The sequence below is a fragment of the Pteropus vampyrus genome, unplaced genomic scaffold (assembly GCF_000151845.1).
Source record: "Pteropus vampyrus isolate Shadow unplaced genomic scaffold, Pvam_2.0 Scaffold14, whole genome shotgun sequence".
NCBI classification, from domain to species: domain Eukaryota; kingdom Metazoa; phylum Chordata; class Mammalia; order Chiroptera; family Pteropodidae; genus Pteropus; species Pteropus vampyrus.
Genome location: NW_011888795.1, coordinates 2,649,775 through 2,661,265, shown reverse-complemented (window position 1 = coordinate 2,661,265; position 11,491 = coordinate 2,649,775). Strand labels below are relative to the sequence as shown.

At 41.3% G+C, this 11,491-nt stretch overlaps 1 protein-coding gene across 4 annotated transcripts in view; it reads right to left on the bottom strand.

Moving 5' to 3' along the window:
* Window positions 1–1,444, bottom strand: part of MB21D2 (Mab-21 domain containing 2) — a 102,527-nt gene extending 101,083 nt beyond the window's left edge. The window contains exon 1 of one of the 4 annotated variants that reach the window (XM_023525737.1): window positions 765–1,444. In XM_023525737.1, the coding sequence (XP_023381505.1) occupies window positions 765–975 (211 nt within the window). In that variant the 5' untranslated portion in view covers window positions 976–1,444. The remainder of the gene's footprint in view (window positions 1–764) is intronic. The other 3 variants (XM_011381441.2, XM_023525741.1, XM_023525742.1) reach the window with 3 other exon arrangements.
* Between the last annotated feature and the right edge of the window lie 10,047 nt (window positions 1,445–11,491).

Below are 11,491 nucleotides of genomic sequence, written 5' to 3'. Positions count from 1 at the left end.
TGAGCTCGGTCATTTTCCAGCTGGGAATTAAGAATTCCGAGCTCCGCCAGAACCCTGGGGAAGCACCGGAAATGCTTCCGACCGCTTTAAAGGGAAGTCGATTTGCAAATCAAAGTTGCAAGAACTCCGGGCGCCCAGCCTACTTCAGCGGGTTACTAGGGAACACCCAACAAGTTTGGCCACCGGGGGCTCGGCATGACAGCGCCGCGCCGCAAGACTAGAGAAGCAACTTGTCGCTCGGGCGCGGAGCCAGAGCCCCAAGCTATCTCCGCGCCCCAAGCTCAGGAAAGGACCCGAGACTGCGCTGGGAAGGCGCAGGTCCGAGCCTCTGGAGCCAAATCTCTTGATTGAAAGGCGCCGCCGGGTCTCACCCGGACCTCGGTGCTTCCAAGGGCTTCCCTCGACCCCAACACTGAGATGTTTCACCACGAACACTGCACCTGCCTTCCAGCCCCGGCCGGTGAGAAATTAACAAAAGAGCCAGCGAACTGCGGGGGAAAGGGACCCGGCGTAAAGTATAGTAAGGAGGGGAGATAAGGCAGCTCGGCTTGCGCCGGAGGAAGAGAAGAGGCGGAACAGAGATGGGTTATACTCCAGGCACCCGGCTCCGGGAAGGAAACCAAGAAGAAAAAAAGAGTGCGAGAAGGTGGATCGGGTCCTCGACCCCGCTTCCCATGACAGACACAGACACAGACACAGACACAGACACAGACACACACAGACACACACACACACACGAACACCTCCCCCTTTTCCCTCCTTACCCAGCATGGAAAAGATGAAATCCTTGGCTGTGTGAATCTCCAGCGCTCTCTGGTCGTCGTATTCCCGCTGGTCGTGCTTCGTGAATTCTTGGATGAGTTTGTTCAATTCCTCCACCCGCGCTCCAGACCTGAAATCCAGCTCCGGGAACGCAGGCTTGTTGTTACAGCCCAGGGAGGCTGCCTTGCTGGCGGTGGGAGCCGCCATCTTCATGCAAAACGCGCCGAGGAGCAGCTCCGCTGCGGCGGCGGCACCCACCCCCGCCCCCCACCCCGCCCCCCTGGGCCTCCTCCCCTCGCGGGCTCCCTGGCTTCGGCCCCGGCCCGTGGGCGGGCTGGCGGGCGGGCGTCTGGGCGGGCGGTCCCAGCTCCGTGCGCTCCAGGCGTCCCGGCTTCGGAAGGAGCTGGACTGCAGCGAGGGTGCTTGTGTGGCCCCGACACCCTTTCCTGCGGCCCCACGCCGGCCCGGGTGCCGCAGGTCCTTGCCCTCCCCTGGCCCTCGCTGGCAGAGGCGACAGCGGCCGTAGCGCCAACCGGAGCCTCCCTCGGAGCGAGGAAAGTGAAGTGGAAACAATGTGAAATTCACCAGCTCTGAAATCAACAAGCTGCCGGCTCCCGTGTTACGGAGCCAGCACCAGCGTCCCCATTTAAAGGGATAGCGTACCCAGTGGAAAAATAAATAAATAAATGACAGAGGTCTGCGCGCCTGTGCCACTTGCCAGTCTGTGCTTGGGCAGACGTGCGAGGTGTGGACCTACTCTTTCCCTACCTCCACCCCCTTGGCGAGGTGGGGGGCGGGAGGGGGGAGGCGAGCAGGGCTTGCCAAGCGCATTCAAGGAGAGGGGAGTCTTCCTCCAATTTTAAGGGCGGTGTCCTGGACGAGGACATCTGTTTGGGAGCGTTTTCATCTCAAGAACCCCAATGCTTTTAGATGGTGAAGGAACCTGCCTTAAGGATTATGAAACCAGTCTTCTGCCCTATTCTGCATAGATTGCCAAACATGATAGGATTAAGCGTATCCAAAAAAAAAAAAAAGTGCCCACACTGCCCCCATGTAGACACATAATGAGAATTAGCTACTAAATATTCCTACCTTTGCACTAGGTAATTAATTTTCCTGGATAACAGCTTATTCAACTTAACATGCAATGAGTCAATAAGATTCAGCCTGTTCCAACACAAAGCTAGAGAAACTAAAGTGTAGGTGTGGTTGTGAGAAAGGGGTAACAGAATGACTTGCCCTAGGTTCCGATGAAGAGGTGAAAATTCACTCCCTAAACAAACATAATTTTTGAGCACCCACTATTTGCCAGGCAGAGTGCCAGAATCTGGGTGGACAGTGAGAAACCAAAAGACATGGTTCCGACAGGTTAGTTATTTATTTGACAAGCATCTTCCACCTAAGTCATGGTCCTTTAGACCAGAGCTCCCCAAACCCCCAGGCCACCAACCAGTACCAGTTAGTGGCCTGTTATGAACCAGAGGCACAGCAGAAGATGAGCTGCCAGCCAGGGACAAGAAACTTCATCTGTATTTGCAGCTGCTCCCCAGCGTTAGCATCACTGCCTCAGCTCCATCTCAGATTATCAGGCATTAGATTCTCATAGGAGCAGCAGTCCTCAGTGCCAAAAATGTTGGAGACTGATGCTTTAGCCAGAATAGGACCTCAGAGGTGTTTTCAGTGTTTGTGAAGTTTTCGACTCAAACACTTAGGAGGCTTGTCGATTCTTAGAAACACAGGTAATTCTCCAAATCCATCTGTTCTCCATCCTACACTCTCTGGTTTAGGCAGGACCTTTTCATTTTCTCACCTAGGTTCTCATGGCCAAGAATACTAACAGTAGTCCATGCTTTCCCCTATAAAATGGAAATGATAATAATTTCTATCTCATAGATCTTTTTAAGGGTTACATGAGATAAAACGGGTTAAGCGCTTAATGCAATGCCTGACACAATAAGTACTTAATTAAATGTTAGCTGCTACTGTTGTTTTTATAAACTTTTTCCCACAGCATTTAGCTCTACATAAGGGTCCTCAATGTTTGTTGAATCAAATAATGAGTGAAGAACTTTGGCATAACCAGTTAATTTATTTTGCTTTCAGTTTCTTTTGAAACAAACCTTCTCACTCTATTAAAAAGAAAGAATACATGCCCAGATAAATGCTGGTGGACTGATGAGGTAGCTATTTTAATCTTCTGGCTTTTGCAGGTTTGCTATGCTGCCCTGACTTCTCGTCTGAGAGGGTATTAACATTACCTGGGCAGTGGTATAAGCTATGCAAGTGATTAGAACTCCAACACAAAGTGATCCACTCCCATCTGTGAATGCTTCTCTCATGATCAATGGTAAGCATCTGTGAAACAGCTGGCTGAAGCGCAGTCATTCCATGAATCAGAAGATCCTAGTTAACCCATGCAAGGAACAACCTCCAACCTACATGATACAGTTTGAAATAATTCAATAGTCAAGACACTTTTTCTTTGTTAATTTCCAAAAAAAAAGCATGAATGAGGCATGCTCCTCCCTGTTTCTACTTTTTTTGGCGATACCTATATTCACAGAAAGAAAACAGATAGTTAGCAAGAATTATTCTGATTGTGTCTTAGCCCTGGGTCTTGAATGTTTTGAATGAGTAAATCAATGATCTCTCTTCTTCTTCATAGTCTCTCCTACTCTCCATCAGCCAGATCAGAATTCTATGAATCATTGACCTTCAATAAGCCTGTATATTTAAAGAATGTACTGAATAGTAAACTAGATACCCTTTTATAGGCTCTTATAGAACTCCGATAATATAGTATAAATATTCCTTGTTGAGTTAGTAAAATAAGGAAAGAGGATCAGGAATCATAATTTCTTGAGTTGGTTGGGAGAATTTTAGCCTCTGGGTCCTTAGACTATGAGTGCTGTCTCTTGACCTTTGTAAACACTCGACTTAATACAGTTCCCGGCTCATCTTATGACCTTAATTAATATGCTTGAATGAATGAATGAATGAATGAATGAATGGATGGCGAAACAAATTAATACCATCTCTTAAAACCTAGGAAACTAGCAGTAATAATGTTTGCTACAATTAAATATTTTAATGTACGCTATTTGTGGTTTCCTAACAATCACTTATGAATTGTTATAAATGTAGGTATTTCTGCTTGAGTTCAATTAAGTGCTTCTATTTCCGTGTGTGTGTGTGTGTGTGTATGTGTGTGTGTGTGTACTACGCATGCTATATGGCTGAAGAGAAGGAGGTAATAGAAAGTGAAGAGAAAGAGAGAGAATAATTATTAGAAGATGTTAAAGAGTGCCTCAGTCTTGAATAAAAGTGCACATTTCTACAGTTTTGACAAATGGCTCAAGAAAGGTCAAGAGAGTCTACCATCTAAATAAGCATTTATGTAGGTCGTTCCATTGCTTGCTCCTGCAGCATCAAACAGACCAAAGAAACTTTCTGCCTTTCAAACTGCTATCCCACTTAGAGATATAACTGCCCTTTTACTTTCCCACTCCGAAATTCTATTTGCTTGTGAACGAAGCCTTCTTCTGGCTTGTCTAGAGCTGTTTGTTTTTAAATACAGCTCTAAAGTTCTGTGGCAAACTCTCAGCCATGAATAACTGGGCTGTGCAGAGTATGTATTAAAAATAGCAAGCTCCACATCCACATGATGGATTAACAAAATGTAATTTTAAACAAAGATTCTCTGGTCTGACAGAGATTTAAATAGCAGCCCAGGCTACAAGACTTGGCCTTCTTGGGCAGTTAGATTTTCAATAAAAGTCTAACAAATGGAAATGGCCAGAACTTCCTATTTGAAAATGTAGGCAAGAAAAAAGAGAGGCAAACATCATAGACATGTGGAATGTTGACAGTAGAAGGAACGTGGGGGATAAATTTCATCCTCCACCTTCATTTTGCAGATAGGAGAACCAAGACACAGAAAGGGAAAGGAAACATGCCGAAATAGTAGAGATTGTTCCTATTTTTCATACTAACTTCAAATTTAGTAAATATTGGTGTGTCTAGACCACCAGAGGGGGCATGAAAAAATGCCACGAAACTTAACCAAAATCATAATAAAATCAAAAGAGGAGAGTGGCCTTTTGCAAAATGCACTTGTTGTACTTGAAAGTTAAATCTCAATAAACCAGTAATCACTGACATTTGGAATTACTTGGCTACTGCTTTTTCCTGCCAATAGGTGGATAATCAGGACTAGAGCAGAATCTCCTTGATATCTCGCAAAGTCACGCAGGCGCACACAGCCCCGTTTGGGGCCAGTTGAGCAATTTTACCTCTGGTGAGGTTAGGCCATTGAAATATTAATGAGATTTCCAGGACAGTGGCTATAACTCTCTTGGTAAACTCCAAGTGAAGCCCCCCACTCTGGCATTCACATGGTTAAAGGGCCTTTTTCCACACTGTCCCCCATCCTGAGGGTCTCAGTGGTCTAGCTGTGAAGAAACTGTACCAGTATAAATCTCTCCACCCAAATTTGTCATTTCATTCTCTATTCCTGCTATTCTCATGAGAGCCAAATCTATACAAGTAGGAAGAAAAAAAATGGACTCTAAGATTCGCAATAATAATATCTGATAACAATTACCAATAATTTGTCATTCATTACAATCATAGAGCTCTTTAGGGTTCAACAAAGGACCTACCATAAAAATCTGTTGTTTATCTGATCATCACAACCTCTTAGCAAAGCAGGTTAGTCTGGATTGTTGTTATTCCCATTTTACAGATAAGAAACGGAAGCTCAGAGAGATGGTAATTTTTCTGAGGTCACCAGCTTCTCCTCTCTATTTCAATGCAATTTCTGGCAAATGGCTTTTCATGAACCTCCTCCACTCCACATACCCACATATAAGTAATGTTGGCTCTCGTTGCCTTTGGACTCTCTCACTGCTCTTCCTCGTACTTCATGGTAGCTGCCTGATAACGTGTCTGTTTCTTTAACAAACACATGTGCTTAAAGTGTGCAGAGACTGTGCCTATCTTAACCACAGATGTATCCCCAGTGCCTCTCACTGGGTCTGGAGCATAGTAGATGCTCAATAAATAAGAGAGTAAATGACTGGCCAGGTGGCTGGCCAGGTCCCAAACCTGGATCTTTTGATTTATGACACAGGCTCTTTTCATCAAACTTTACTGACTGTTGTTAGCAACCACTGAGTATTCAGAAAAACACCAACAATCCCTTACATTTTAAAGAGCTTAATACTTTACCCAGCATTTCATATACACAATCTGATCTCAAAGCTCATTTCAAGTTCCATCAAGGCAAACAAAGCCTTTTGTTCTTCTTCTTTCATATACCTTAACATCTGAGTTCAGGTCATTTGCTCAGTAAACTTTATGACAAAATAACAACAAAAAATTAAGAACAAATTTGCAAATCTCCTTTTTTGGGGGAAACCTAATCTACATGACTTCTACACATCAAGCAAGAAAAAGCAAATTGATTAATTGCCCTAGAAATCCTCTTTCTATAGAAATGCCTTAACCTCACTGACTGTTCTGGAGAAACCATGGGCTCTCCTTACCAATCCCTTGAAATTGCTCCATCCCTTTCTTGCTTTTGAACTTGCCAAAGGGCTAGACTCTAGGTCTTCTACATCAATTCGTATCCTGCCTTGTATGTACCTTGGATGCTGGGCCACATGCCGAGGATGGAGTGCAATACCTTGTCAGTGAAGACTGAAGATATTGGTTTGTTTTGCTTTGAATAATTAAACAAAGGGCTGTCACAAGGGAAATTAATTAATTTATTTTTTCATGGGGCGGGGGGTGGGTGGGTCAGTGATTATAAAGGATGGAACCAGGAGAGATGGGTGGCAGAGAAACAGTCTTCAGCTCAGGATACAGAAGCATTTTCTAACAATGAAAGCCACTCTGCAAAGAATATGCTGCCTTATGAATTAGTAAACTCCCCATCACCAGAGGTGTTCCGAGCCCTGTTATCCATCTGCCAGAATTATGCTAGAGGGGGTTTCTGAGTTGGTAAGGAGCTTAGACTCTGACCCCTTACATGCCTTTTAGCTCTGAGAAAACTACAACTCTGTGATTCTTCTTAAGTAACATAATAACTAAAAGCTTGTTTCCTACAACGATCCACCTCACAACGAAACTATGTCTGCACTCTGAATACAACGTGTTTTATATCCATTTCCACATAAGGTCCCACATCAGGGATAGTGTCTTTCTTTTTCTAGGCTTAAAATATAAACATATTACATGGTTTTTGGCTTTTCTATTGTCCAATTCTAGCAGGCTATTTCATTCTACCCCAGACAAAGAAGTACTGTGGTATAGACACATGCTGCAGACATCACACACATATTCCACACCAAATTCTCATTCAGAGAAGCTCTCAGGAAAAAGAAAAGGAAGGTGTTGTCTTTAATATATTTATTTACACACTCATTTTGTGATGATAGAAGCTGGCTCTCTGAGCAGGCCTATGAAATTGACCAGGGAATGGTAGTAATGCCTGTCTGTTTTCTAAAGCTGGTCAAAAAATGATTCTCTATATGCTGTACTATAATAAGTTTATTTGAAAAACTTGTTCCCCCCCACCACCCTCTCCCCCCCAAACTATGCCCAGTGCAGTATGTGAATAGAAGGAGTTGTTTCCCTGATCTGAGACCTGGTGTGTTGAGCTGTGGTCCAAAGCTCATTTTAAATTCCAAGTTGCAAAACCTGGAGAGAAGGCATTTGAGGAAAATGCTGACATTCCTTCAGCTCAGACAACATTATTACACACAACCATAAATATACTTTCTGGGCCATGCCTTCTAATTCTTTCTCTGTTAGTAGTTTCTAAGTCGGGGGGAAAAAAACCCCTCAAATCCCTTAAATTCCCCAGTGTTTCTACATATTCAAGGGAGAAAACAGAAGAAAAAAGAAACAAAGGAAAGAAATATAGAAAAGAGGAGAAAAAAGAAAACCCACAGCCCCCTTACTCTACTTAGTTTCTAATGATTCATGTTTATTTAAACTACCTTAGGAATATAAACATGCACATTTTATTGTGACTTGCCTCAGAATTTTGTTTTGGGGGAGACATGGACATGGGGTATATAGATATATATTATAAATAAATAAATTTAGATAAAAACAGTGGGCTGGGAGTTAGGAGACAGATTCTAATCCAGCTTTCGCCATTAGTTACTTCCATGATTAGAGAATAGTCCTCTTCTCTGAAACTCGTTTTCCTCAAGTGTAAATGAATTGAATGAGGTGTCACCCAGGTGTGACATTCTGAGGCTGTGAATGATATAAAAAGACAAATAAAGGAATCTTATGCTCTGTACAATTTCTTAACACATTTTGTTTATTTGTTTATTTCCCCTCAGTCTATCCTTGTACCAGATGATATTCCATAGTGGGACATTCTAAGAATTATTTTTTAGGATCTCAGCTCTAAAAGAATTAGCCTGAAATTAAGAGAGGAGAATCTGTAAGTTTATGAAGACCGCCCGCCCCTCAGCACATCTTGGCTAAATAGCCTCTTATCCTCTGCTGGTGGGGGATGAAGCAAAGCCTGCTGCTGAAATTCACTCAGTAGCTTAGCACTGGGGTGTGGGTATACGACCTCTGGGTTTTTAGGGCCCAGCCGGGTCTCAGCAGGTATGTTCAGACTCTAGAAAACCTTCTTCCCACAGAATGGGAGGAAACAAAGGCAACTCAAAGAAAGTGCTCCAGGAAGTATTTATAAGAGGCTGCAAAACAGTTATAAAATAATTTCCTGGCCCTAAAATTAAAAGCAAAGGTTTGGTTTTCCGAAGCTCAGGTGCAGAACGAATGTATATATGGGCCTTGATAGTCAGCTTATAAAGTGCTTGAGGACAAGGAATAGTGGTTTTGGCAAAAAGCCTTAAGGTGTCTTTTTATTTCTTTACAACCATGTTATGGAAAAAGTCTGAAGCTAGAAATCTAGGTTAAAGTTTTTTAAGTACTTTGTAAAAGAGCAACTTTATAAATCTCAGGTAGTAACTGATGATAACATGATTAGTAATAAAAGTAATTATAATCATCATGCAATAAATAATAGTCAAGTGTGTATGATGACAAAAATAGATGCAAGATTAAGACTATTAGAGCCATACGTAAAAATCATAGATATCAAAGAAGTGTAGGAGGGATTTTAGAGTTCTACCAGATCAAAATATTAATAATACAGATGACCAAGATGAAGTGCAGAAAATAGAAATGATTTGCCTATGAGAACACACAGATGCCATGATTGGGATTTTTTCTGTCATACATGTCAGCACAAGATCCAAAGTATGTGAGGGTAAATTTAAATCTACCAAATAGCCATATGTGGTGTTATCCATAAAGTTTTTTTTTTTCTTCATTCAACAAATATTTGTCAAACTTCTAGTAAATGTCAGGCACTGTTCTAGGCACTGGGAATACTGCAGTGAACAAAGCCAAAATTCATGTCCTCTTGGAGCTTATAGTTCAAGCAAGTCACTCAATTTAAATGATAAACTGAATATATTGTGCTAAAATTAACCTCTCCATCTGTATCAGTCAGGGTTCTCAAGAGAAACAGAACCAATAGCATATACATATATACAGAGAGTTATCTCAAGGAATTGGCTTATGCAATTGTGAGGACTGACAAGCTCAAAATCTGTAGAGCAGGCAAGTCCAAAATCTATAGGGCAGGCTGGCATGCTAGAAACTCAAGTAGAAGTTGATGCTGTAATCTTGAAGCAGAATTTCCTCTTGAAAACTCTGTTTTTGTTCTTAAGAACTTTCAGGTGATAGATAAGCCCCATCCACATTATTGAGGGCAATCTTTTCTTAAAGTCAACCGATTTTAGCTATTAACATGTACAAAATACTTTCTCAGAGAGTATTTTAGATTAGAGTTTGATTAAATAACTGTGTACTATATAGCCTGTCCAAGTTGACACATAAAACTAGCCATTACACAATTTACCTAATAAACATTTTTAAGTGCTTATCACATGCCAAGTTCTGAGATAAATCATGCACAGTCCCTGCCCTCAAAAGGAATGGCATAAGTCATCTACTTAAATAAATACATAAAATGTGAAGGATCTACAAATTTGTAAGAGAGGTAAAGAACAAGAGCTGTCTTTGAAGATACGAAGGAAGAAACAGTACTCCCAAGTAAAGAAATCAGGAAGAGCTGAAAACAAAAGACAGTTGACCTTGTCCTTGGAGAATGAGTAAAATTAGAACAAGGGAAACAGGAGGGTGAATTCCTAGTGGAAGAAATGGTATAAGCCAAAGTGCAGAGTCAGGAAAATGTGTGATGTATATAGAAACATTAAGTGGTTCAGTTGGGCTGGAAATGTAGAGCATTCATCAAAACCTCTTTTATTTAGCCAGTGATTACTCAATGCTTGTTCAATTACTCATTCCAAAGACACTAAAACATCTGCAGATGAAACAGAGAGATCAAGAGACTCCTCCAAAGTCACACAGCAAACCTTAATGCACAAGTCAGTGCCATATTTTTTCAGACACTGGACACTGTTGACTTTTCAAAAATTAGTTTTGCCATCCCTGAGAAAGGAGAATGTGCTTTATCTTTATTGTTTCAGTTTAACTACCTTTGGAAAAGTCATGTCATTCCTTGATAAGTGGAAGAGATTTATTAGACCCTAACTTTCAATAAACATATAGGTATCGATGCCCCAGATGAGATGCTCAGAGATTTATATATCATAAAATTAAAACTTCATTGCTTTTACAACTCAGTCAAGGGCATTTCTTGGTTTTTGTACTATAATTAAATTGTTATGGTCAAGGGAATGGTATGCAGAGAGAAAAGATAGATAGGAGCCTCGGGTTCATAAGAAAGTGAAATTCACCCAGGACTCCTATTATTTCACAGTTGTATGCTTTGTATATTCCGTTTATTACCATTCCTTTCAGCCATCTTGTTTCCATGTCCTAAGCCCTTCCCTCGTTTCAAGGAATAGCTGTTGGTTTAGCAAGTCACTATTAAATAGACACGGTCCGTGACTTACTCCACTATCAGCCTCCTCCATCTCTGAATTAAATTTATTCATCCTTTTGCCTACATAGGAATTCACATTTTCTACTACTGAACTAACCAGCCTAATAGTTTTATGGTACTCAAAACAATGCGCCAGGCTTTGAGGCTAATGTAACATTAAAATAATTATAGGAATCAGATGATGCTTGTTTCCAAGTCTTTATTCAGCTTCATACCACTGCAAATTGAATAGAAGCAAATTGTACTTTTCCTTACCATTCTACCCTCCTACTTTCTACAATTTATGAAAGGGAAACTGAGAACCTAAACCAGGAAGTGATATCATCAAGTGTCCAGTTTTATATATCCAAAAAGTGCATTACTTTAATTAAATCTATCAAAGATATTAGTAAAAGGGAGACTAGGGAGAAATGAGGTTGTTGAGCGGAGGTATTAAATAAATGGACATCACCAAGGAGTGATGTCCAAAGATGTGTGGGATACTTAGAGGGCACCAAAGTTCAACTTCCTCAGTGGAGAGCTGAATATTTGTTTTGTGGTAATGTTCTTTTATTATTTCCAAGAGTGGACAGATATAGAAAATATATTAAGTCTTATAATCATAATATTACTTCAGATTTACATAATACTTTAGATTTATTGTATACTATCTCATTTTAATGCTAATCTCAACAATAATGCTGTAGGATAGTCAAACCATAGATTCGTGAACTATTGGATCAC